The following is a 25,986-nucleotide window of genomic DNA, read 5'->3' on the forward strand; positions in this document are numbered from 1 at the left end:
ATTGTGCAGTCTATATTTACAGATCACTGGAGTGTTATTCTGACTGACCTGTATCCAGAAGGGCAGATAAAACCCCGAACAGCACAGCAATGCGGCGGAGAGAGACAAGAACGCCCACAAAATGCCGACTCCAGTCAAAGACGTTGCCATGGTCACAATACAACAATACACACTATAGTCTGACAAATATATCTTGGCCTAACGCTTCCTACAATCACACACACACACGAAATAAAAGTAGAACACTCTGTGTTTCTATTATTATATTCCGGACACCAGTCACAGTTTTCCTTTCTTAATCACAAAGTCTTAGTAAACGGCGATGATTCATTAACGTATCAACTTGCTCGGCGCCTGACGTCTTGCCAATGTGACGTTGAGAACTGACGACAAACAAGCAGAACTGGTAGTTAACAACGAAGTTAAATTAAACAACGGGTTTAAGACTCTCTGATAAGTAATTGTTTCTTTGCTTAAAGGGGCGAGAGTCGAAATTAATGATGGAAACAATACGAACCATGTAATTTACGCAATACGAACACAAGTTTTACTTTATAAACACCCGGTATCACCTGCATGCCGTCATTGTGAATACGGTGAGTCACGCCGACAAACAAAACAAGATTGATAATTCTGTCATCACGTTTCACGTGTTGTAGTTACACAGATTCCATGCCATTTCTTATACAAAACAGGTCCTCGTGTAACTTACAACTTTTAGCCATAACAAAACAGAAAATTGTTTAAAAACATTATAACTTGTCTGAGAATTTAATTGGAATTTAGCTTCGCTCTTTACAATTTAAAATATTCATACTTGTATATCGTCTATCTATTCTTTTATATGTAATTCAAGCTTCTGTGGTCATTTAGAGACCATAGATTCAATACAACGAGAACTTAAAATACTGATATTTTAAAATAGAGAAGACACAGAACACCCTAATTCCAAATTATCACACGTCTCCTACCGCAAAACACACGTTTCTCCTACTGTTTCCAAAAAAAAAACACGTGTTATTCCTTTCACATCACAAGACGTCCTTCTGATTCACTGAATCCGCGTGTATTACGTGTTCTGCACGGCAGTGACGGTCGGAGGTTGTACCTCCCGACGTACCCGTAGGTCTCATGCGACTGATTCATGCATCAGGCACGACGCCTCGAGAAAGAGACCGGTTAGTCGGCGCGGGACTTTCTGCGCAGGTCAAAGAGTTACGACCCTGAAAATGCATCGCTGCCCTCTTAAAACGCGTAGAGAGGAGGAGAGCAATTGCGTCCAGACGCGTGGAACAACGGTTCCTATCCGAGCGATACTAATAAAAAGTTAGGTTTATGATAAAAGGTTACGTCGCTGTGTCAGAATGAGGAATTTCGATGTCTTTGAATGTCTTACCACGGGTTCAACCGCACGGGGCAGTCCACACACAACACATCGTTGGCAAAACTGCGTTTCGAAGGAACCGCCATATGTCTTTTAGGCATCAATCTGAGATGTGGAAAATTCTGAACCTGGTTCATGACCACAGGTAGCAAGCCTGTGTAGCAGAATAGGTTTTTCTTCCGTAGAAACAACCACTTTATTTCACTTTTCATTTGGCATGTTAATATTAACAAAAAAATAATTACCCTAAGTGAAATTTGTATCTTCCGTCAAGAAAGTTAAGTACAACTGCACTCGTGTTATCGAAGCCAGTAACAAAAGCACACTAAAGTAAATTATTACGTAAAATTTAGACGCCACGTGGTGGGAGGGAATGTGATTCATTCCGCTACGTGCAGAGTTGACTTGGTAAAATGGAACGTTCCGACACGGCACGTGAGATAGCCACAATCAGCAAAAGTGTGAAGATAACAAGATGGTAGGCAACTTTAAGACGTATGTAATGGGTTTTGAGGTATCGATATCAGGTTCTATACTTGAGCGATTCTGGAAAACTTGTGCCCGACTTCTGAGGACTGTGAAAAGTTGGGGAAACATCAACTCCGACACAGAGAGGGGACATTCATATTAAGTGCCCTTTCAGAGACCTTGTGCTCATTTTGTGGACCATATTTGTATTACGTAGCATTTTTATTATATAAAACCAAACGACTGCTATAACTCCTTAACCCCTGGAGTTTTCTTTTGCGGTAAACGCATATGTCGGAAGCCTTCTCGAACTTTCGTGGTATTTAAATAAATACATATTTGAAATAAGTCTTCGAAAAACAGTTTCTGATTTTTTTTTTAAAAAAATTCACTGCATCTGTACACTAACGTTGAAACTGATGAAGAAAGTTGTTTTTTTTAACTGTTGATTGTGGAATGTAGCAGTCGACATGAGCGCCTCTAGGCGACGGACAGAAGCAACTGAAGTTCTCATTATAAGAACCGAGGGTAAAAAGAAATAAAGCTGTCAGAACGGGAGATACAAAAACATAAGGGCCGCGGGCGGTCGTTATATCAACAGGATCAGTCAGTCATTCGTTTGCGAAACAAAAGATAAGACAAGTATCAAAGTGGCCGGAGTGTCTTGGGGGGGAAAAAACAGCAACATTTCAGACCGCGTTCAGAGCGAGGAAGGCAGAGGTTGAAGCACACGAGAGCTTTGAAGACAAAAATTCCCCTTTTCTGGATGTCGTGACGAAACAAGCCAGGTTTTCTGCGCCCCAGGCGGACAGATTTTTGATTTCAAAATACGAGGCACGCAAACACGAGGCGAATAAGTACTCTCGCACCCATAAATGGCCGAAAGCACAAACAGGAAACAGCTTGAAGATTGAGAAAAATACGTAAAAAATACCTTCATAGACAAATGAAGTAAGATAAGATGGACGGAGCATGTAGGACGCAAGGGGTAGCCAAAAACAAAGTAATACGTAAAATTTCTGCCTCGACGTCAGATTGGCACGATCAGGCTATCTGTTATCGCCTTTTCAAAAAAAGTTTTAGTAACACAAAATTGAATAAGGAACAAATATTTAAGCGTGAAGTGGCTGGATTTTAATGTTCAAGAACTGAAGACAACTTTATACTTCGCCCGTGTTTTTCAAGTACATCGCGAAAAGGCGTACGCTTTATAAATATGAAAAGAGTTTCCAAAAAGTCTGTGCCGCTCCAGATTATTCCGCAGACGGATGAAAGCGGTAGACGGTGAAAAGAGTTGGAATAATGTTAAGTGGAGGAAGGTAGTAGGACTAACTGGTCCTCCTCACCCTTGCGATATATTTCAGTTAACTAAAAGCCTACGAAAAAGCAGGCACACACACACTCCACCGCAAGTACTGTACGTATTAAAAACATTTATCTAACAGAACGAAAGCAAAACATATGAATTCAAGACCGAGAGTCTCAGCCAAGTAGTTCGTACCACTGTTTTCGTGAATGGAAGGTCCTGGTTTCACGACTCGGCCCGGACTGAGGTTTTTCTTCGTTATTTCCCTCAAAAATTAGATTAATGTGGCTAAGGATAGGAATCTGCGACAGGCTCTTACGAACACGGTAATGAACCTGTGGCTTCCGTAAAAGCACGGAATTCATTAACCAGCTGAGAGGTTGTTAGTTTCTTGGTCTCTGTCGCAGGCAGCTTTTAGTTAGTCATGAGTGTTATCCGTTCTACAAACATTACCACCCAGTTTATTTAATTTAGTGTTCTGTCTGACGACAGGTCCATATGAACAGGATCCTTCCATCCTTTTCTCGGACTGGGACCTGTTCATATACGTTCTTGGCAGATGATCCAGAAATGGTTTGCCATTGCCTTCTTCTGTGTGTGAATGGAGTAATTGTTGGGATGCCACGGAGGAAAACTCCGTGTTACCTAGACCACGGCCTTGCCCAACACAAGTTATAAATTCGGGCACCGCAGGGAATCGAACCCGAGACCCCAGGATTACAAGACCAGCGTTCTAACCGCTAGACCACCTCATCTTATTATTATTTAGTGTTCTGTCTGACGACAGGTCCATATGAACAGGATCCTTCCATCCTTTTCTCGGACTGGGACCTGTTCATATACGTTCTTGGCAGATGATCCAAAAGTGGTTTGCCATTGCCTTCTTCTGTGTGTGAATGGAGTAATTGTTGGGATGCCACGGAGGAAAACTCCGTGTTGCCTAGACCATTCGCTCAGTTTCTATGTCGATAATGTTTTTGGTTTACGTAGTATATGCGTTTGTGTTTCTTCTACCCGCAAGCTAGTGACGTAGGCGAAACTTAGAAAAATAATATTTTTTTTTTCCTTTAAGGTAGGGAGGTAGGTCGATGTTTGTGTACAATATAAAACACGTTACAAAGCATTAAAAATGGTACAGTATGAAAACATTGCGTGTCAAGGCAGAAATCGTGTATATTCTATTACAGCACGGCCTGCGAGTTTGAGCTTCCTTCAACTGTTACTAGGCCGCGTGTCTGCAAACCGAAGGCAGTTTAATGTTTATCCACTTCTGGGATAACGAAAGCAAATAGCCCTAGTTACATGTTTCTTTTTACGCGTTCAATACGCCACTGGACGCGCGTTGATCCCTTGGGACGTGGCTTACGGACAGGTTATGAGATACGAGTTCTAATTAACTTTCCTCTCACAGAGAGAGAATATGGTCGTACGTAGAGAAGTTATTGCTGGGAAGGTTAGAAAAACCCATTACAAAAGGAGGGAAAACATGGAAGAGATTGAGATGTAGAGGAAATGGAATGGAGAAGTGGTGATTATGTTAATGATAACAAGAGATAGGCGCAAAAATATCGACACACACAGAATTGAAAATACGAAGCAAAGACACGAAGACGTAGGAGAAATAAACAGACGGTGAGAGGGTAAAATTGGATCGAGATAAAAGAATATAATTGACTGAAAACAGAGAAGAGAAGATAAAAAGTTATGGAATACAAAACGACATATTACCCATCTGCCAAGCTTTCTTTCTTATTTTCCTTCTGTGGCAATAAATTCGTTTCCAAATCTTGTTAGTTTGTAGGAAGCTGAGATATATATAAAAAAAAAAAAGGCGATGGGGGTGGTTTCCCTTTCCCCAAGATAAGAGTGGCACCGGGTGCAATTTTTCATCTCCGACCTTACTACAGGCAACAGGAACACGTTGCCTTCACAGCGGCAGTCAACGCGACGTAAAACACTGCAACAGATTTGTTTGCGGGCGAAGTTCGGGAAGCCTCAAGATTGAAGGCAACACGAGCCTCATAAGAAATTGATTTAAAGGCTGAAGATTCTTGTAATCTCGACATGACTTCGTTGATAGGTTGTGTGTAAACTTTACACGCAAGTTTTCGAAGAGGCAGTGAAAAAAGTGAACCGAAGAGTGAAAATAAGAAACATTTATTAAAGTTCGGATCCGGGAAATAGGATATTGCTTGAAATTTATAATATTGCTTGGGGGGGGGGGGGGGTTATAGTATCGAGGATCCACTGGGAGAAATATTTTTCACATTTTGTGCCAAGTCCTGAACTTCATGCCGATTTCAGTTTTGGAGTACAGAAATGTATTCCGTTTGACACTACAAGAAGGATTTTAGACAAATGCCAAGTTAAAACTCTTATATTATCGTGACTAATTTACCCGAATTCATTAAAGTAAATTCACGTTGGGTGTGACATCCGACTGCATGAGATTTAAAGACGGAATGTTGTATGCCTGACAATTTCACCCAAAAGTTGCATTATGCCTAGTCCAAGATCTCATGATATCACCACCAGAAAACGTTGTGTTCAGAGACAGATATTAGCACTAAATTTGGTGGATCGATACTGCATTATATACATACATACACGGTAGTTAACACAAACAGCAAATCAGCTTATATTATGTGTGGTTTACTATAACGTCATCTAATTATATTGTACCTCGACACCTGCAAGTAGAACAGAATCGACTAAGTGAAATGAAGTGAATTATATTGTACAGTGCAGTACACATAAAACTGGCAATTCTCAGAGTACAGCCAGACCAATTCAGCATCAGACAAATATTTACCTGGACGGACTTTACTGTAAGTTTTCGTTTGAACACATTTTTACTAACATGACTATGCAGTTTAAATTCAGTTAGAATGTTGAAAAATACGTACTGGTCTCCCGAGTCATTGGTACTGCCAACTTGCTAATTGCTCTATGGAGGTAACAAGTACATCTAAAACGTTGGCAAACTCTACAACACTTCATGGCGTTACGACCCACAATAAGGGTTATCTTAGATGTACTAATTGTTTAACTAAAATCAGTTTGGAAACCATACTAGTCCGTAAAATGTGTAATAACAGATTAATCAGTACACAAATTTCAGTCATGAGTTATACTGCTAAACGAAAGTTTGTTGCTATAAAGAAGTAATGGCGGATTACACATGAGATTAATAGCAATAAATGAAGATTTAGTAAGTACAAGAAATACCGTAATATATTTTCAAGAATACTTACATATTTTCTGCAGATTAATGACAACTCTTCGTAACACTAAGCATTCCATGATCACTAATTTCAAGCACAATTACTCGTTTATGAAGTTTTAAAGACACCCGTATCCAAATACCTCTAAAACGGAAAGAAACACTGAAAACAATGCAACCAATCAAAATAAAACTAATCAGTACACTGCCATCTGTCAACACTAAGTCGAACCAGTATTAATATCTGCGAAACGTTCTCGAATCACAAGCACGTGTATGGGGTAGTCTTAACCTATACAAACCTCCTGCGTTAACGTAAATGCTTCTGCATGTCCTACAAAGTCTCTTTATAGAATTTGGTTTCTGCATTAACACATGTAGCTTCAGGAAACATAAATACGGTTTTATTATCACAAAATCAGGTTTGAGTCAACATTTATATATTGGAACTGAATATAAAACTAGGAAACGAATTTAATTCTGCAAGCTTAGGGTGTAAGAAGCTTGCACATTTGTTCAAATTTCTGTTTGTCATGCTATCATTTTTTGATACTTTCTCTTTGTTTCTTTATGTTCAGATATTTGACTGATGTATCTTACCCCAATTTATGAACCAGCCACAATTTGGGCAAAAATGGATTTATGGAAACAAAATATGTTAGACGCATAAACAGAACGGCAGACAACAAATGGGCCAAACTAGTGCCAAAGTGAATGCCACATGAAAGGAGAAAGATTAATAGTTAGATAAAGGGAATATGGATTAATGTAATGGTAAGACAAGGTAAGGCAGTGGATTAATATAAGTGAATGGGAATCGGAAGATGTTGGTAACATTAAGCAGCTGACATATATTCACATACTCAGAGAGTAAATTTAATGCCCCGTGGCATACTCAACTGAAATGACGCAAATATTGTCATGTAAATAAAAATTCACTGTATCATTTCATATTTTATAAATATATTTATACATCTTTTGTATACAAATGACATGGACACTGCCAGAATGTTCTGTCATTCTGAATTAATTTTCTCTCATGACACTTCTAGATTTGAATGTCCTTCAACCACAAAAGACATAAGAACGGATGTGTTCTGACAGACACAGCAAGAAATATGTTTGCATCTGAGTCAATAATCAAAGTTATTCAACACTGAACATTCAAGTTCATGTCATCAATACAATGAAATCAGTACAAAATACAGATAGTTAATACTGCTTTGAGCAATAATATACATTACATTTACTTCAATAATACAAAAGAACAATACCAACCATAGAACCAATTCATTCAACTACAATTTATTTATAAATTACTGGGGTCCGTTATTGTCAGATTACTCTGGCTGTAGACTACTTTCATATTATCTAAACAATGGTTATGGATAATATTTATGAACATGTAAGTTTACATTAGATATTTCTGTCATTCTTGATGGGCAATCTGCTCATAAGAAATATTAAAGATGTGGACATTTAACATAGAAAAAACTACAAGGTTCCTATTTGATTTAACATACGACTACAAATAATCGTGATTTCTAAGACATGAAAGTGAACTTATAAAAACAGGAACACATTCTACACACTCTACTAACCAAATGAATGTAAAGAAGACAACAAGTTTTAAAAGCGCATCAAGTTAAAGCTAAATTTAAAATGTAACCATAGTGTAGAGTATAAACTCCACAGAGTCTTAAACTCTGAATGGTCATCTTACAGCGGACTTTCTTCTTGCAAATAATATCAGTATCAACAATCTTACTAATGATGCATTCCAAAAAGGACCCAACTTTGAGACCAGTTTGGGGATGTCTGAACTGAAATTAATATGGATAACAACAATCACAGTACCAGCAACAATAGAAATAAAAATAATAGTAACAACAATAACAACAGTTATCTTCATACAGTGAGAACCTGATATCTCACCAAGATTAAATTATCTCTTTTGTCAACATCAAATGGTTTCCTGTGTTCACACAACTGGCAGACTCTGCTGAATACAATAATATAATGACTTAGAGAGAATCACATGTCTTTACATTATCAGCAATACTGTAGTAACTTTGACAATATTGTAATAAGGAATGGAGATTCTGTACATTTCAACAAACAATCTCTAAGGATTAAATACAATTTAATATTGCCGGCGCAGTGGCCACGCGGTCTGAGGCATGGTCCTCTTGCGCCTGGCCGCTGCGACCGTGGGTTCGAGTCCAACTCAAGGCATGGATGTTTGTCCACGCCTCCTCTTCCAGTCTGGTGGGTAAAGACTGGCCACGCAAGGCAAGGCGAAACCACCATGGTACTTTCGCGAGAAGACCCCGAAAAGGGGTCACGACGGTCAAGCTGACCATAGACGATAAAAAAAATTATTATTAACAGTCAATAATATTCTATAAGAAACACAAGATTCAGTACATCAGACGGAGGACATATCAGCATCCTCTTCCTCTGTGACCCGATAGCAGTTACGATAGTAACGTCACAGAATTCTAGACCTGAAATGAATTTTAATTCATTATACAGATTTAAGATATTATACACTACTGATCTATGCTCTACACATGCAAGTAAAAACAATCGTATTCGATTCCTGGTCCTTGAAATATCATTTAGGAAAGAAGAACATCGTGGCCTGCGCAAACTTACATCTTGTCTGTTCCTAATTCTTCCTGGCTTGCCTGGAAAGCACAGAGAAATATTACATAGACACGTGATATCTGTATGATGACATGTTATAAATACACTCACAAATTATATATGACAAAAGTAAAATTATAACATACTGGAAAGATGGCTTCAATTCAAACCAGATATGACACTCCTTTAGGTCTTAGACTATTCAACATAAAACTGGAGAACTGTCTTGCCTAGAAGCTGTTATAAGATTCAGGTAGCATTGCTCACGTACCTACATCTGTCTCAGAACCTGGATCAACTCGCACAGAAGGCTGCCATCCCTGAATGCAATAAGGCCATCATGATTACAGTGCAAAGATCCAGGACTCAGGCTTTCTGCTGTGTGATTTTCACTGTAGTTCAGTTCCGACTCCTCCAGGTTTCCATCTACTTCTAGCACTTTCTTGTAGCTCACAATTCCTCCACCAAGAGCCTGGAGAATTGCGTGAGGTCCACATGTGTCCCACCTAAATGTTGAACCTTTTGAAAGAACATATATGTCAGCATCTCCACGAGCAACACACAGTTGCTTGTAGCCAGCGCCTGTCACCTCGGATACTGTGTAGCCGGCTGAATGCAGCCGAGACTTGAGGTTCGAGCTCTCACTGCCACTCAGTACTACAATCTGAAACAAGAACCAAGGTAACATCAATGAGACGGCTGTTGGCTCATGTATTTTGCAAGTTAATTTTAAGCTGGTTGGTTTGTACGTTACCGAATGATGCCGCACTGCTTGCAATAATTATTTCGCAAGTAATGAGAATACAGGATCATTCAACAGTGTGAATGACTATGAGCTGGAGAAGTGCCATTCAATTGGCAGGAGAGGTATTTTTCTCTCTGTCACCATGTGGCCTACACAGTCTCCTCTCCAAGTTCTGAGGTTCTTTCCTTGAATCGAAATAAGGATGAAGCGCGAAGGTGACCACTCACCTCCAAGCAGTAAGAATGGTGATATTCTTCAGGGTTGTAATGCTGTGTAGATTTGTAGGTAGATACCAATATTTTGCATACACATACTATCATATCCAATCCGTTTAACACCCATTTTAATTGAATCATTATATCTAGACTTGAATCTCTCAAGTGGCTTCTTTCCATCAGGTTTTGCAGTTAAATAATAATAATCCATGGCATAACAGCCCTCTGAGAGCCAACCCGACAAGCTGGCCGCTGGCCCCACATTCACATGCCTAAGCAGAGGTGAACGATCATCCAACCAGATATAGGGTGACGTGTGGTCAGCACGATGAACCCCCGGCCATTGCTGGTTTCCATGACCGGATTACGCTACCCAATTTCCTCACGATGCTGGGTTGGCACCGGTCAAAAATCTCATGAGAAATTTCTTTCTCCGAGACTCGAACCAGCGCATTCCATATCACCAGTCCGAAGCATGATGGCTCAGACAGCGCGGCTACGGTGCGGGACAGGTTTTGCAGTTAAAACAGCTTAATATCAGCCTAGCTCACCTTTGATTTTCCAGGTTTTATATCACTCGGTAACGATGCAGAATACTTGGAATAGTCCCCAAATTTGAAACCCCACTGGCACTTTCCCTGCCACCTGCAAGAAACAGAAAACATCTTCAAGAGCATTATGCCAGATGGGTGTATTTGCATAATTAGACATATGTGGTCCAACAACATAAAATAGTGGGTTAAATGTCATATCAGAAGGGTGTAACACTCATCCTGCTCTGAACAGAGATAAAGACAAGTTACATTTGGGCATGTGAACACTAATAATGCATATCTGTCACACCAAACAAGCATGAGAGTTTAGTCTCCTGTAAAAAAGTAATTTTGTTGGTACACCTGTGTGGCATGATACCCTCTTATAGAGCATGCCATCGATATCATTTGAATACCCAGTCCATCCTTTCTTATATCTGTCATAATTTCTCTATCTGTTATTATGTCACTGTCTGTATCACACAATTACAATTCTGGATAAAATTTGAACTAAAATCATAGTATTTTGTACAGATTTAATTCATATTTGACAATGTCTGAAAAAGAATAGTAGTCCATTGTTTTGAACATGGAACAGCAAAAGAATTACGCTATGGGATATAATATTTGGAACAATAAATCTGCAGTTACGTGCTTATTTGAACAAGTGGAATTATATGTCTGCTAGAAGAGGAGGTCAACTGTAGCGCTCGTCCGCTGATGTCTCTATAAACAACTAGTCTTGATGGGGCTCTAGTATAAATTCACCTGGATCCATACTGTGTGTGGAAGGGTTGATTAACAATTCCTAGGATTGGTTGACCTGTGACCCTGTCAAACACACCAATCAGGACTGTCACACAGCGTAATCCACTCTGGTACATGTCACCCACTGATAACTTCAAATCTTCACCACTGATGTACTCTGAAGTTGAGTCTGAAGAGGAAATATCCAGTTAGATAATGAATTCCGTACAGGCAACCATTACAAATTTCAAGTTAAAAATTTTAAAAAATTATATAATAATATAGTATAATATTAATGACTACTTAAATTATATGAAAGAATATAGAGGAAGAAGTGTTGACATGTACTCTGCAAAGCCATGTGTCTTAGAGTTTACAGTAAATAGTCTGAAACAGTTCTGATTGTAAAACAAATAATTTTCTACAAAACCCAACTGATTTAGAAACATCATAAAATGCTGAGTTACATAAGTATATAAAGTCAAAATCACACCAATAGGGTCAATCCACATGCCACACTGTTCCAGTGGCAGGTCCAACAGCGGCAGATTTGTGTCTGTGTTAACTTCGTCCACACCAATATCTCTGTGGACTTCCGCAGCCAGCATTTCAGATGCCTGAGTATCACCACTCAGAACCTGTAAATAAACCGGGACATAATCCGAACATGTTCTGGAAACATCCATTTTATCTGCTGTAAAAACATTCCATGTGACATTTATGCAAGCAATTGTGCAAAATGCTAATGAATGTGCTGCGTATCAGTTGCTTGTTTATTTATGATTTATTTAATAAAGCTGTCAAAAGCTCAGAGTATATAGCATCAAGTGATAGGATTAATGAATGAATAATGAACTGGAAATGAGCCGGGATAGCTCAGTCAGTATAGTGACTAGCTACGGGCTGGACAGCCGGGGTTCGATCCCCGACGGGGGCAGAGGATTTTTCCTCTAGCCTCTGCGTCCAGACCGGCTCTGGGGCCCACCCAGCCTCCTCTACAATGGGTACCGGGGGACCTTTCCCGGGGGTAAAGCCGGCCGGGGCGTGATGCCGACCACTCACCCCCATCTAGTGCCGAGGTCAAGGAAGAGACGAGCTATACCTCCACTCACCCCAAACGCCTACATGGCGTGTAGTGGGACAAACTTTACTTTTACTTTACTATAATGAACTGGAAAGGATACCCACAGGAGTCATGGCCTAATTTAATGTACAATCCCAGATTTTGCTTGGAGGGATTGAGGAAACCCATGAAAATACTAAGAAAAGTCGGTCTCTGGGCCGAGATTTGAACAAGACACCTTTTAATATGAATCGTGAGTTTTAACCAATGAACCACAAATTTTGGTGAGCATTAGTGGTAGCAGACGAGAACGCAACAAGTGTTTTGCTTGCAGCATGCAAGTGTATGAATAAACTGGGTAATAAAAATATGAAATTACACTTCTACAAACCGTGCTGAGGAGGGTGGCTGTAGCTGTCTGATCTGCCTGCACCTCAACTGTGATGGTGTCTCCAAGAGTATTGCTGAATGTGTTACTCTCCTCCCCAAAGATGTGATCCGCAATGGCAGGAAACTGTAATGTCACAGATATCATTTAAATGAGAGCTAATAATTCATAAACTCCTGAATGCAATGTTGCATCTTAAAACTGTTTGATTCATAGATTTTCTTGATATTTGTTGAATCCTCTGGAAAGAGATTTTTCATGTTCTTAACAATTTCAATAAATATAATCTGCCTGGCAAATGCTTTATCCAATACATAACAATTGCTGTCGTCATCATATAATTCCATATTGGTAAAAATTCATGCCGGTTGCAAGCTTCCCACATCTACACCGTAGCCAAACCCACAGTAAATAGTTTTATGGTTGGCCATCTATGCCTTATTAATTTCACCAATGGAATATGCAAAGATTATAAAATGTCATATTACTTTTACAAAATAACAAAGAAAAGTGGATATTCTCAGTTGAAAATGATAGAGCATGTGTATTCCAGGTGAAGTACACAAAATGTTTGGAAAAATATTAACCAGAGCTTCATAACAGCACAAATACCTGAAGCCCTACATCATGCTTCACTGTTTCCTGTATCAGAACATCTGCCAGTGTTTTGAAGTCTTGCACAAATCTTGGATTCTTCTCTGGCCCTTTCTTCTCTTGGACCAACAACCTAAACAGATGTTCATCCTGCCGAATTACTCTAGCAATGTTGGCAGCCTTTTCTGATGTCTTCAATAGTAATTCAAGGAAACGGGTACTCATACCTTGATCTGTGAAAAATAATTAAAGAAATCACTATCTCAGTGGAGCAAAGTCTTTCTCAAGAAGATAACAATTGCTCTGCATGTCCAAACCAGTTTTCCTCTTGTTTAGAAATGTTAACAAAATTTAATTTGTAAGCTGTTAAATCAAATGTGACATATTTCAAACAGTGACACCTTGTATAAATACACATTCTGTATAAAAGGTAAGTTTTGACATGCACAGATTATTGACATTAGTTGGATAGCACATATAATTCTGGCACCATTTGAGAATTTTATCTCATAATTGTAGAAACCATTAAATTTATCTCATTAAGTTAAAATTAAAAGATTATTTTTACATTGAACTGCTCTTTATATCCCTAATTTCAAAACATTCCTCAGAAACCAATATGCAGTTGAATATCGAGAAACTGTTAGCTTATAAATTTTGTCAGTGGATGCACCATGATTCTTTGATTTACTCACTTTGCGAGCTTCCAAGTGCTGACATTCCTAATGTTTCTGATTTTGGATTTAACACCTAGCATATCAAAATTAGGCACAATGTTCTTCGCTTTAACGATATTTTCAACGCATAATCTATTTTTATCTGTCTTTGTACATTCTGCAACTACGGTTCCAAAGACAGGGCTATGTTCTTACATCTGTAAAAACTTTGTCGTCTTGTTATTGACCACTTTTTAACTTTTCGAGGGGGACATATTAAACAGTGCATAAACACACAAATGAGCGTAATGCAATGTCTGGGAGCCATTTTTACAGTGAGTCAGGAAAAAATTGCAACTATTGTGTTGCTGATTACGGAAAGATCTGTGGCACCAATTGACTGGTGTTATTATAATTAACAAACTATCGCAGCATATTGACCGCCAGCAAACACCGGAAGTTTGCCACCACAGCTGAATTTTATGCCGGAAGATTACACTAATTTGACAATGAAGTAATCATGTTAACTTCGGATTTTAATTTAATGCCATATAAAAAAATTACGTACGCAATATGATGACGAAAAATATGATATACTTCACTGTGAAAATTAATAAAACCAATCGGTCCTAGAAGACATTTTCTGAAACACAGGCATACCTGATTTTATTTACGAGCAAACTTGGTTTCTTAGATGTCAATTTTGGAGTGAAAATCAGCTGACTGTAGCCAACAGAGGAAAAATAAATCCAGAAACCGTAAATAGTAATTAATTTATTAAAATAGAAATCATACTAATTCACCGTTTCTAAAATAAATTATAAACATATTATATTAGAATATAATATTAAATACTTACTTTCCATTCAGAAAATAACCCTACATTTACAAAGAGAAGAGCTAAATGCATTGCATAACCTTTGAAGTTGGTAATGGTTAACGCGGCAAAGTGGTAATATTATTGTCAGTGTACGTTGGCAATACTTTCATCTACGAGATAATTACCACAGTTCATAAACTATGGAAATTATTTCGTTTGCTACTTCCCCAATACCTGACCTAGAATGAATTATTTGCCGACAAGCTGTTTTGGCAATCACCGTTAAAGAATAAGCACATGATAATAATGCTGTGCTATGCTATTTACTTTTGTACATTTTCTGCACTCTCATCAATAACAAATCTGATAAAAGAAAACATATTGACTTCGGCACAATGTAAATGATAATGCAAACCTCAACTCATTTTCTTAATGAGGAATTCTGTGGGGACTTTTGTTTAATGAGAAGTCTTAAAACCATTTAAAGTTAGATGTTTAACAGTGAACTCATACTTCTTTCTCTATACACACCCACTAATACCTGGCTGCAATCTACAAATGAAAAAATTTAATTATCAAGCAAGTGTTACACATGCTTAGCACAATGCATCAGTGAAAAGGGTTAAAAATTATAATAATACTTTCAGTGAGTGTGTTGGAAATATCAACATCAAAATTAGCCGACAACCATCTGCAAATGAACTCAGAATGCCATCCTGTGATCTGCTGTGTACTGCTGAAGGCAGGGCATAATGACTAATGATTGCATCTGGATAGAACTGACACTTGGAATTTCGTTCTATTCAATTCACTATTTATACTTACCTCCATAGTACAGTGAACACATAAAAATAAACTATTAATGTAGGATGGCTGTGACCGGAGCCATCAATGTTAAATTGTTAACTCAATCTTAACACTAGCTCTGTATATTAAATGATTATATCCCTGTGTAAACTGCTAATGCAACACCAGAGGAAAGCCTAAATACATGTAATATCAATAACAAATGCCCATCCATACAATTTCTAACATAGAAAATACAACAAAACTTTGCATCACAACCACAGGAAATAGTAGAGTATAAGAAAAGTACAAATATAAATCCACAAAATTCTGCACATCATACATCCCAACCAATGAAATTATATTCTACTCCTTACCTCATATATACTTAACATTTTTCAATTGTAGCTCAGTCTTGTCCAATGGTGGAGAATTGGAGAGGATCAAGATGGAGGGTTGCTGAGGTTCACATGGCTGTGCTCACACATTACAGAAAGCAGAGGGGAATGCTGTGGTACAGTGCACATCAAATATATATTAAAATCACACTTTGTACTTTAAATAAGCCAATATCACCATAACACATTGCAAGACCACTAGAAGAACACATATTCCTGATCATCATTACACAAAACTAGTTAAATATAAACAAATCAGGAGAAAGAGGCAGTCAAATTGTCTACCAAAACAAATTAAATTAACCAGCATCAGATCAGAGGGTCTTCTGGGAGCAGGCCCCAACAGACATTCAACTGGTCAAAGAAATCACTGTTCATAACCTTGTTCACAAAAGCCCTCTAAAGGATTATTTCCTGAAATGGTTCCTTTCAGTTTACATACTCACACCCTAGCTTCATAAGAACAGTTATGGTCCCTTTCCAAGATGTTTATCAACAAGGTTCGAATGCAATTCATATCAGGACCAGTGGACACAAAGAGGATGGGTAGCCAATATGGATGATGTAAAGATTACAAGTTTTGATATGTGACAAGTGTAACTGCAGTAAGCAGTTCTAGTTAAGAAATTACATGTCTTTTATGGGACCCAGAGGTTCATTACCATGCTCACAAAAATCCACAGACCCTATCACGAGGCAAATGAATCCAATCCACGCCCTCACATCCTACATACACTCAAACAAAAGTTCACTATAGGCAAAATATACACAGTCTTATTTCTATAAGCATATTTTGCTGGTTCCAGGTTGAAAATGTATATTTTCAGAAATCAGGTCCTTTGAATAAACAAGTACAAAAATCTGATTACACAATTTGGTTGTGAACTTAAAGCCAAAGACCTAGGCTTTTTAAATTAGTGTAGTATGGTAGAAGTTTACCTACTTCTACCAGACTACAAGACACCACAATCCAAAAGACAGACATATTCAACTTACATAATGGTTTCTAGATTGTAAACTTTGTGGAATTAATTACTTTGCTCAATCTACAAATCACTTAACAATTCGATTGTCGAGGGGCAATCTGCGATTATGTTTAACTCTTGATCCAAAATTACATGTGTTATCCACCTGCATGCCCTCACCACCATCATGACCATAACATCAATAAACACACCTCTACCCCAAGGTGAAAGAGCTATTTGATACCATGTTTGACAAGCATTATACTACTTTTCATTTGCATTCATTAAATTATACTTTCAGGAATATTTTGTAATAAAACTCCATTTGCAACTGTGAATTTGCTTTCTTCTCACAATGTCAACATTTATTCATACTTTCAAAATGACTCCTCAGTAAGCTTTTCATTATTCATCACTTGTTGAAAATCACCAGTCAAAAGTAATCGTATTTAAGATGATCCCAGCATTCACTCCTGTGTTGGTATATTTTTATCGGAATTCTTTTTAACATAAAATAAACAAATATATTTTTAAACTTCTACACCAAAACACTGTTTAAAACTAAACATGGTAATAGCAAATATATTGTTCATGAGTGTGGCCATCAAAAGTCTTTTGCACTGTTGTATTTCAATCTACTTCCTACAGTGAAGAGACGGACTTATAGTGGTTGTGGTTGTACCTGTGAAAAAAGTATTTGCCATACTCAAAGGTAGAGATCATGATGGCACAGGCTGGTGCGACCTTGACAAGCCGTGGTGCAAGGCCAGTGAACAACCCGCTGATTCCATTGCGACTGTAGATATTCTGCAATGTCTTAAGCATGGAGCTGCTTCGCCCAGGGGGTTCTACAACAGTAATGCAATGTGGGAGCTCTTAGTTGCATAGGTTCCTGCAGGGGGAACCCATACTTTGGAGATAGTGTCGTACAAGGCAGTCAGTATCATGAGTTGATTTATATAATTTCTGAAAGTCATTAATGCAAAATTCATTCTGATTAGACTGCTTATAATCATTAAAGTAATTCAGTTTACATCTCACAACTTCCAAAATCTTGGAAATTTATAGTAGTTAATATTTTTAAAAAGAAAAATTACCAAGTCACACAGTTATTGACATATAACTTATGGTAGTTTCTTTACACTGATGAAAGTATTTGTATAAAGTCAGTTAACATAAGATGGTGTCTGAAACTTCTATTTTCTGTAATTATGCAGCATCTCCCTGATTTCTGAAGGTGTACCATACCTGTAAAAGTTGGTCCAGTGCCAAATATTGAGTTCAGTGTTATCCTGCCCCTCTTGCCTGCAAGCCACCAGTGTCACCACCGAGAATAAGGCACAGGGATGTATTACAGATGACGCATGCAAAGCGACACACACATACATATACACAATCAACCCCATGTGGCACCCTGGGATATACAACCTGTATACTATTACCTTACAGTCACATATATCTAACCCAATCCGTACATACAAGCTGTGTTTTACATCACATTTTTCATTGTTATTAATGCCCGCTACATCATGTACATATTCAACACTGCAGACACTCCTCTAAAAAGAGTGGGCAGTCTTCAGTTCGTTGGCACTTGGTTAGTATTTCATGCAATAATGTTATCAACTGTAAAATTAAATCAAGGCTGATAAATCAAGATAAAATTAAATACAAGCATGACTGTTGTCATTTCCCATATCCTTCTACAAGCAGCTGTCTGGAAAGAACAAATATCTATAAATATAGCTGTGTTGTGGGTTGTTGCATCATGCAGTCTGGTACAAGTTTACCAATGTTTCAGAGGTCCTCGCTGCCTCCATCATCAGTGCAATGATGATGATGGAGGCAGCGAGGACCTCTGAAACGTCGGTAAACTTCTACCAGACTACACGGCGCAACAACCCACGAGACAGCCATCTTCAGACTCACCGCCATGAAAATCTCAAATCCCACAAATATCAGTAAGACATCACTTTATTTTCACCATAATGCTGTTCCACTGAATGATCTATCAGATTACAACAACAAAGGATTAAGTATCTGAAGATTTAGTTATGTGGTTAATTTCAGTCATGGCTGTACGGTAAAGTGGCGTTCACTAACCTGAATATATTTCCTTCTCGCCTAGTTCTATCTGTTGGTGAGTTTTCACAACATCAAAAGGGGTGGTTGCGACTGCAGCAATCTACAACAGACACAGTATTATTGCAAGTACCGCTATTAATTAAAAAAAAAAGATTACATCCATAATACTGCACCTACGCAACTTTCAATGTCTCCACTGAGAAACTGAGAGTACAATGTAACCAGTACAGAGGTAGAACAGTCTATAACAAGCTAAATCATTACCATCATCAATTTATTAATGCGGAGTATGCAGAAGTTGTTGCATGAAACGAGAGTTCTTTTATGACGCCTTTGTGGCATTAAGTGATTACTAACTAGTCACAAATTTCACAAACTGTACCTTGACTGTACTTTTGGCAGGGCTGCTTCTAAAATTATTTACAGATGACAGTCTGCATTCCAAAATCTGAAAGCAGTTCACCCCCACAAAACATTTCCTCTTTCAACTATCACAGCACGATCCAAAAGTCTCTGCAGCAAGCTGGCTAACTGATCTTTCACGTAAAGAAATCATACCAAACATTGGTCACACTTGTAAATACTTACTGAGCCTGCAACTGCTCCAGAAAAAAAGCTGACACCAAATGAAGGCACACCTGGTGACAAAATGCTCTTTATCTTCTCATAATGGAGCCAATAAATACCTGTCAAGAAAGATAGTTAAGCTAAAGTTACACATTAACCAAGCACCCTGAATGTGGCTGCTGGTCCGATGAACAGGCTGCTCAGATAGAATTTCTACACAGAACTATTTACCAGTCTGTGTGAGCATGTGCACACATATGTATATACCATTCCTTTTTAAAGCACTATCCAAAGTCAATAAATATCTCTCGATACAAAAGAAATGTTATCATGTTGTTGTTATTATTATTTATTTTTGACTGCAAATGGGTTTTTACCCGGTGGCAGTGGTCCTACAATAAGACACAACAAAAAAATAAGACACAACAGAACAATGAGATACAACAAAACAATGAGCCAGAACAAAACAATAAGACACAACAAAACAATAAGACACAACAGAACAATGAGACACAACAAAACAATAAGACACAACAAAACAATGAGACACAACAAAACAATAAGACACAACAGAACAATGAGATACAACAAAACAATGAGCCAGAACAAAACAATAAGACACAACAAAAACAAGACACAACAAAAACAATAAGACACAACAAAACAACACACCACACTCAAAATAAAACAACTCATAAGATTACAAAACCATATAACCTAAAGTACATAACTTAAAAATTAATACCAACTAGACATAAGACAGTAACAGTAATGAATTACATACGTCATGAACTGATGCACTCACATTTCATCAGGACCTTCTCTTCACTTCACTACACTTATGAAGCCTTCCCATCCTCACCCCAATTTACCCCCCTTCACTGCACCTCATTTATCAATTTTCTAACCTTCTTCCTAAAAGCTCTTGGTTTACAGGAGAGAGTCCCTAAAACATCAGCAGGTAGCTGTTTCCAGAGTTGGATGGTCCTATTTACAAAGGAATATTTTCCGATATCTGTTCTTTGCGTTCTGTTCCTAATTTTCCGAATATGATCGACCCTGCTCAGATAATATGGCCTTTGCAATCTGTCACCTATAGCTTTCCATGCCCGTTCTCCCGTGTACGCTTTGAAGAGAGCACATACACGTGCTATCTTTCTACGCTGAGCCGGGGTTTCCCAGTTTGAATCGCTCCTATGATATGCAAATCTACATGCTTTCTTTTGCACCCGTTCTAACGCATTTATCTGTCTCTCCCTGCCAGTAGGTGGCTCTGTCAACAACAGTGGTAGTACATCTACCTAATTCTGCTGGTAGATAACTGGGCCAACAATAAAAACATTAGCCTACATAATCGCTGGAAATAGAATATAACATTGATGCTGCTTCAACCGAATTTTGTAGCTGCATACCTCAGTCCTTGTGAAAGTTCATCCTATCCCATAAGGTACTAAATGTGGTCACACCCAGTTGTGAATGGATGCTGGGACTGACAATATTCAGCATGTTATAAAGCAGGATGCAGTTTAACAAGGACTGAGAAATGTATCTACAATATTTGATCACCACCAATGCATAAATATCAGTTTTATTGCAAAATGTCTGGGGGGGGGGGGGGGGGGGGTGTCTTATGAGGGCTAGTCTGTACTACATTTCATATTCTTATTCACTGTGACCCAAGGCACAAAATTCTGTACGATAACCTCTAGCCTAAATATTGTCACTACCCTTGCTGCAGTCGTCAATACTTTTCCTAAAATCAGTGCAACAACAAAAAATTTAAATTAAAACACAAATACCTGAGAACGGCACATCTCGGAGTAGCGTGGAACTCAGACCCTTAAACAGGCCGCGTACGCCATGGTAGTGAAGCATCGTCTTCAATGCCTGACACATCTCTGAAAAAGGAAATATGGGTTATTGATAACAAAACCTACAGGTCTTATGGAACAGGGGTAGAAACTGTAATGACCATACTACCTAAGCATGTTACATGGTTCACATGTGAATATTCTTGTAATATTAAAAAATGTTACAGCAATGAATGAAACATAAGTGTTACCTCTGCATGCCTGAAGACTATGTTAAACACTCTTAGAAACATGAATTTTATTCCACGCATATTAACACAGCACTGCTTAAAATAAAATGCTCAGAAATGCACATACCAAGGTGTCAACTTCAAAAATTATAAGGCCTGTAGACATAAACTATTAATAAGAAATAATGCTAAAATATATGATGACCTTAAACTAAAGATATATTCCACCATTCAAAATTTCTCTTTAATAATATGTTTATTCTAGGCAACATGTTTCGGTCCTGTTATGACCAACTTTGGGACTTATAAGTATAATATCTACAGCTGGATTTGTATTCATAATTATTACATATCAAGTATTGCTAATACATCTATGTTTGGTGATATAAATTAAAATTTTTAATGTTATAAGTGCAAATATAAAATAAAAATTAACTGTACTAATAAAATCTTGATGTAAGCATGTGGCAACATTAAACTGTTTTCTGGAACAAAAGTCTGTGCCAAATTTCAAATTTTCCCTGATATCTCACCACTATAATTAAAACTTATTATCTCTGAAACCACACTGTTCTTCCATTCCCTATCTGTCTTCTAAGTTTAACATAATCTTCTGGTAATGAATGTAAACTGTTCACAAAACTTTGCGGCTCTGAGTACAATCAATTATCTATCTTAATGGCTTACCTTGGTAGCTAACTTTTTTGGACTGCATTTTTGTACGTATCAGCTCAAGGGGGCTAACCAACGTTACAGACCAAACTCTCGCTGTTGCTCCAGCTACAAGGGGACCCCAGTGTGGTTGTATTCCATTATGTCTGTCCTTGATGAGGAGACGAAGATTTTCATATGTTACAAAGTACACAACTGTGGCAGGAACAGCTAACACAAGTGTAGGGCTCAGACCACTCCATAGGGACAGAGATCCCTCATTACGAGCTATCTTTACAAATGCATCCTGTAATTAGAGAAAATAACTCTTCACCTCTTTGGACTAGAAAGGAATCAAGCCAGGGTTAAAGGGCTATGACTAATGTTCCAACATAAGACACAAAGACATGCGGCAAATTATCAACCTACAAGTATCACCTGTCTACCCGATCAAGCAAATCTTATGGTACACAGAGCTCCTAATAAACAGGGCCCAAAATATTCTGAATGGTGAATAGAATTTATTGACAGTCCATAAATCCTTCATAGGCCTAAGCCAAGGATGTAGAATATATCATAATACAAATAAAATACAATAGATTAAATACAAAGTTTTTAACAGCTAATTACAGACATATCTGATATAATACACTATTGTAATAAAGTAATTACATCAAGCAATCATTACCATCATTAAATGTATTTATAATAACTGATAATTATTGTTTAAAGAACATTCTTCTACTATGTAGAAAATACTAAGATAAGAGATACTCTTTAGTGCTGGATTAAAGTACTTTTATGTAATGATTTAAACTTTTTATGGTAGGAGAAAGATTACTGAATAATTTAATTCCAATGTAATAAAGTCCTTTTTGATATTTGCTGAGGTAAGTGTAAGCAGAAGAGCTATTCCTGTATGATCACTCTTTTAAACTAAACTTAAATTTATAAAGATTATGCTAACTGCAGCTGGCTTCTGTGCACTGCAAAACTACAGCTAGAGCTGAACTATATAAACAATATAAGTTAGGAATTTTACTTACAATGGTGCCAGTGAAGTGACTTCTGCGGTGATACCACAACTGTGATGTCTGAGAAGAAGGCTGGCCTGGCCCATTCGGATTAATACATGGACACAGATGGTCCATGAGTCCATTGCAGTACAAGAAACATTTGTTAGAAAGAAGTTTCTTTTGTTGAGTCTGAAGGCGAATTTTTACCACATCAAACGGCGTCACTGAAAACAAACGTGCTCAATTTCATCAATAAAATTTTTAAATTACTTTCTGCATTCTACCATTTTCAGGCATCATGAAAAGCAGTGATGTTATACTTCACTGAGAATACTTACTCAAAAATGAGGTTATTAGAGCCCCAGAACACGCTGCTGCCATTTGTTGGGCCATAGAAATTCGAAATCGTGGGTCGTCCAAGATTTGGCATTCTCGCTCGTATTTTTGCATAACGGTTAAGATAAGAACTACCGGTTACAAAGAGATGACTTATAATTAAGTAAACGTCCACACGTTTTCACAAATAATCACAACAAAGTTTGAAAAGTATTACATAATGGGAATAAGCAACATTATCAAACCTACTAACCTCCATATTTACAACAAAGTGGTCACCACAGCTAATACCAACATTACCACCGATAAAAGAATTATAGATACCAATGTCATACATTATATTAATGTTATTAATTATATTAAAATCATATCGAGATTATTCAAGGAAAACTGTATGGTCATTACATTCAAAGTTGTACTTAATACTGTTAACGTCATCATCATAAGCTATTCGAAACATCTACAGTATCCGAATAAAATGTGCAAAGATACAACGCACGGAACAGCATTCCTTTAACACAAGCAAATGGCGTACTCTTGTGAACACATAATAGACTTTCGTGGCTATTTGCGGATTTTTAGATCTACAGGTGCAAATGCATTTCGTGCTACTCTACCCTTCTAGGACTGGTAATGGAATGGTTGTGGCACTTGTGATAACTGTAGCTCAGCCGGTATCTACTGAAAATGAACTTTTTTCAGGCAACCAGTGAAATTCAATTGGTCTCTTCTCTGGCTACCTTGCCTTTTTGTGTTATATCATCCTGATACAGATAACCTTCACCATGGGTAAACTAACAGGAGGAAGATAGTATGAGCACTGTCATTCCCACTATCAATGGCATTTCTGAGGCATGTGTACAACAGTCAGGAAACAAATTCCCAACTGTTCATTACACTTAACTTCACCACTGGACCATATCCTAAACCCAGTAATCCAGTCCACACATTCATGACTTGTTTCTTTGAAGATCCACTTCAATACTGGCTTTTCATTTACACTATGTTTTGTAGGTTTGTTACCTACGGTCCCAAAGGTTCATGATTATTCTAATGACCCTGTTACTCTTCCCTACCCTGAGACAGACCAATTATGTTTACTTTTACATCTAATATGAACTATGCTCAGAGTCCACACCACTTCAATGTGTAATAAGCTGCCTTTTAAACACAGACATCTCTCCTCTGTTACACCATTTTCTTTACAAAACATTCTGTAGAATCCAATAACGAGGTTAGTTACGGAGTATCCCTTGAAGTCTTCATTTGTATAGCAATGCAACAAAAATTTCAGAGAAGTCAGCTACATTTTATAGCAAGTACACATCCATGCTCCAGTGTGGTTAATTAATGTTAGGTTATGTAGCACCATTCGAGTTGGAAAATTGATGGTAATAAACAAGAAGGTAAGGATTCTAAAGGAAGAGGTCATGACCTCCCCAAGGTACTTCAATAACTGCATGGAGAGATTGTGAAACAATGAGAAACTTCATTTTGGATGACTTGAATTTTGTGTACTAAGCTATACCTAGAGATGGAGGAAGCCTGTTCATCTGAAATGTTGATAACCAAACCACATGACCACATAGTGTCACACCCCAGAAAATCAAAGTCTGTGCAATGGGTACCCTCCAAACATTTTTGCATCCACGTATCACACAGCGCTGTTGAGCTTTGCCCTCAAATTAAATTACTGCAAACATGTATGTATTGCCATCCACTTAAACTTGGCCTTTGAAAAATGTAAATTAATTTCAATGTTCTTTGAATGTTTGTTTATATATATTTACACACATTCAGTCCTATTGTTACATGTCTGTTAGAAACATGATGTATAAAACACATTAACAAGAATATATGTAACATTAAATTAATCTACATACACTATGAGTATTTACAAGTTCATAAGTTTCTGTGCTTTGGAAACCGATGAGCAACCGAACGCTGCACAACTGACTATATCACTGGAAAAATTATTTTCACCCAGCATAATATTTCTACATCACATACTATATTACCCCATCTACCATAAAGATATCACAAACTTTCTTGGCACACAAACAGGTATTTATGCGGTAGCAGCTAGGAGTAATGTATACAACACAATGCAATGTTTGACAATAAAATATCTGCCTTTCATTCACTTTAGTTAGTTATAAACAAAAGAAAAATAATACTAGTGTCAATACAGAAATATGCTTTCATTAAACCTACCTTCATCATTGCCTGTGTAGATGACATGAGAGAGAATAAATATCAAAATATGCAAAAAAGTAAATATCAGAATTAAAATGAAGCCAAGCCAAGATAGAGCAGACAACTGTAATGACTAGGGTTCAGATGTTCATGA

At 37.7% G+C, this 25,986-nt stretch overlaps 3 protein-coding genes across 10 annotated transcripts in view; all 3 read right to left on the reverse strand.

Moving 5' to 3' along the window:
• Positions 1–1,168, reverse strand: part of LOC110831307 (LHFPL tetraspan subfamily member 6 protein-like) — a 95,276-nt gene extending 94,108 nt beyond the window's left edge. The window contains exons 1-2 of one of the 2 annotated variants that reach the window (XM_022067155.2): positions 972–1,168; positions 49–383 (exon numbers count right to left, since the gene is read on the reverse strand). In XM_022067155.2, the coding sequence (XP_021922847.1) occupies positions 49–150 (102 nt within the window). In that variant the 5' untranslated portion in view covers positions 151–383; positions 972–1,168. Of the gene's footprint in view, positions 1–48 lie in introns of both variants that reach the window. The other variant, XR_015534454.1, reaches the window with a different exon arrangement.
• Positions 1,169–7,324: 6,156 nt separating this feature from the next.
• On the reverse strand, positions 7,325–14,848 carry Ipp (inositol polyphosphate 1-phosphatase). Of its 6 annotated transcripts, none has more exons than XM_022067150.2 (8): positions 14,831–14,848; positions 13,334–13,548; positions 12,713–12,847; positions 11,764–11,908; positions 11,292–11,460; positions 10,542–10,635; positions 9,306–9,694; positions 7,325–9,071 (listed from the first exon to the last, which is right to left on the reverse strand). In XM_022067150.2, the coding sequence occupies exons 1-8, from the start codon at positions 14,835–14,837 to the stop codon at positions 9,053–9,055; spliced, it is 1,173 nt and encodes a 390-aa protein (XP_021922842.2). In that variant the 5' UTR covers positions 14,838–14,848; the 3' UTR covers positions 7,325–9,052. The 6 variants fall into 6 exon arrangements, with proteins under 6 accessions (XP_021922842.2, XP_021922843.2, XP_021922844.2 ...); XM_022067151.2 differs by lacking the exon at positions 14,831–14,848 and adding an exon at positions 14,632–14,700; XM_022067152.2 differs by lacking the exon at positions 14,831–14,848 and adding an exon at positions 14,540–14,659.
• Positions 14,849–15,769: 921 nt separating this feature from the next.
• On the reverse strand, positions 15,770–24,575 carry LOC110831306 (mitochondrial glutathione transporter SLC25A40). Of its 2 annotated transcripts, XM_022067153.2 has the most exons (8): positions 23,639–24,575; positions 23,331–23,524; positions 22,321–22,591; positions 21,392–21,490; positions 19,614–19,711; positions 19,044–19,125; positions 18,189–18,245; positions 15,770–17,788 (listed from the first exon to the last, which is right to left on the reverse strand). In XM_022067153.2, the coding sequence occupies exons 1-8, from the start codon at positions 23,748–23,750 to the stop codon at positions 17,583–17,585; spliced, it is 1,119 nt and encodes a 372-aa protein (XP_021922845.2). In that variant the 5' UTR covers positions 23,751–24,575; the 3' UTR covers positions 15,770–17,582. The 2 variants fall into 2 exon arrangements, with proteins under 2 accessions (XP_021922845.2, XP_021922846.2); XM_022067154.2 differs by lacking the exon at positions 18,189–18,245.
• Between the last annotated feature and the right edge of the window lie 1,411 nt (positions 24,576–25,986).

The sequence above is a fragment of the Zootermopsis nevadensis genome, unplaced genomic scaffold, assembly GCF_977971745.1.
Source record: "Zootermopsis nevadensis isolate Lab colony 2312 unplaced genomic scaffold, Znev_1.0 Znev_ptg000010l, whole genome shotgun sequence".
Taxonomy (NCBI): Eukaryota; Metazoa; Arthropoda; class Insecta; order Blattodea; family Termopsidae; genus Zootermopsis; species Zootermopsis nevadensis.

What these genes read in the sequence shown, in the direction of transcription:
- Ipp (XM_022067147.2), bottom strand. Translation starts at nt 14,035, where the DNA reads ATGTCAGCACTTGGAAGCTCGCAAA. An exon ending in AGCACTTGGAAGCTCGCAAA is followed by an intron (nt 13,549 to 14,010) that starts GTGAGTAAATCA and finishes TATTTTTCACAG; the next exon opens with ATCAAGGTATGAGTACCCGT. An exon ending in AGCATGATGTAGGGCTTCAG is followed by an intron (nt 12,848 to 13,333) that starts GTATTTGTGCTG and finishes GTGACATTACAG; the next exon opens with TTTCCTGCCATTGCGGATCA.
- LOC110831306 (XM_022067153.2), bottom strand. Translation starts at nt 23,750, where the DNA reads ATGCAAAAATACGAGCGAGAATGCCAAATCTTGGACGACCCACGATTT. An exon ending in GTCACTTCACTGGCACCATT is followed by an intron (nt 22,592 to 23,330) that starts GTAAGTAAAATT and finishes CTCTAATTACAG; the next exon opens with GATGCATTTGTAAAGATAGC. An exon ending in CAAAAAAGTTAGCTACCAAG is followed by an intron (nt 21,491 to 22,320) that starts GTAAGCCATTAA and finishes TTCCTTTTTCAG; the next exon opens with AGATGTGTCAGGCATTGAAG.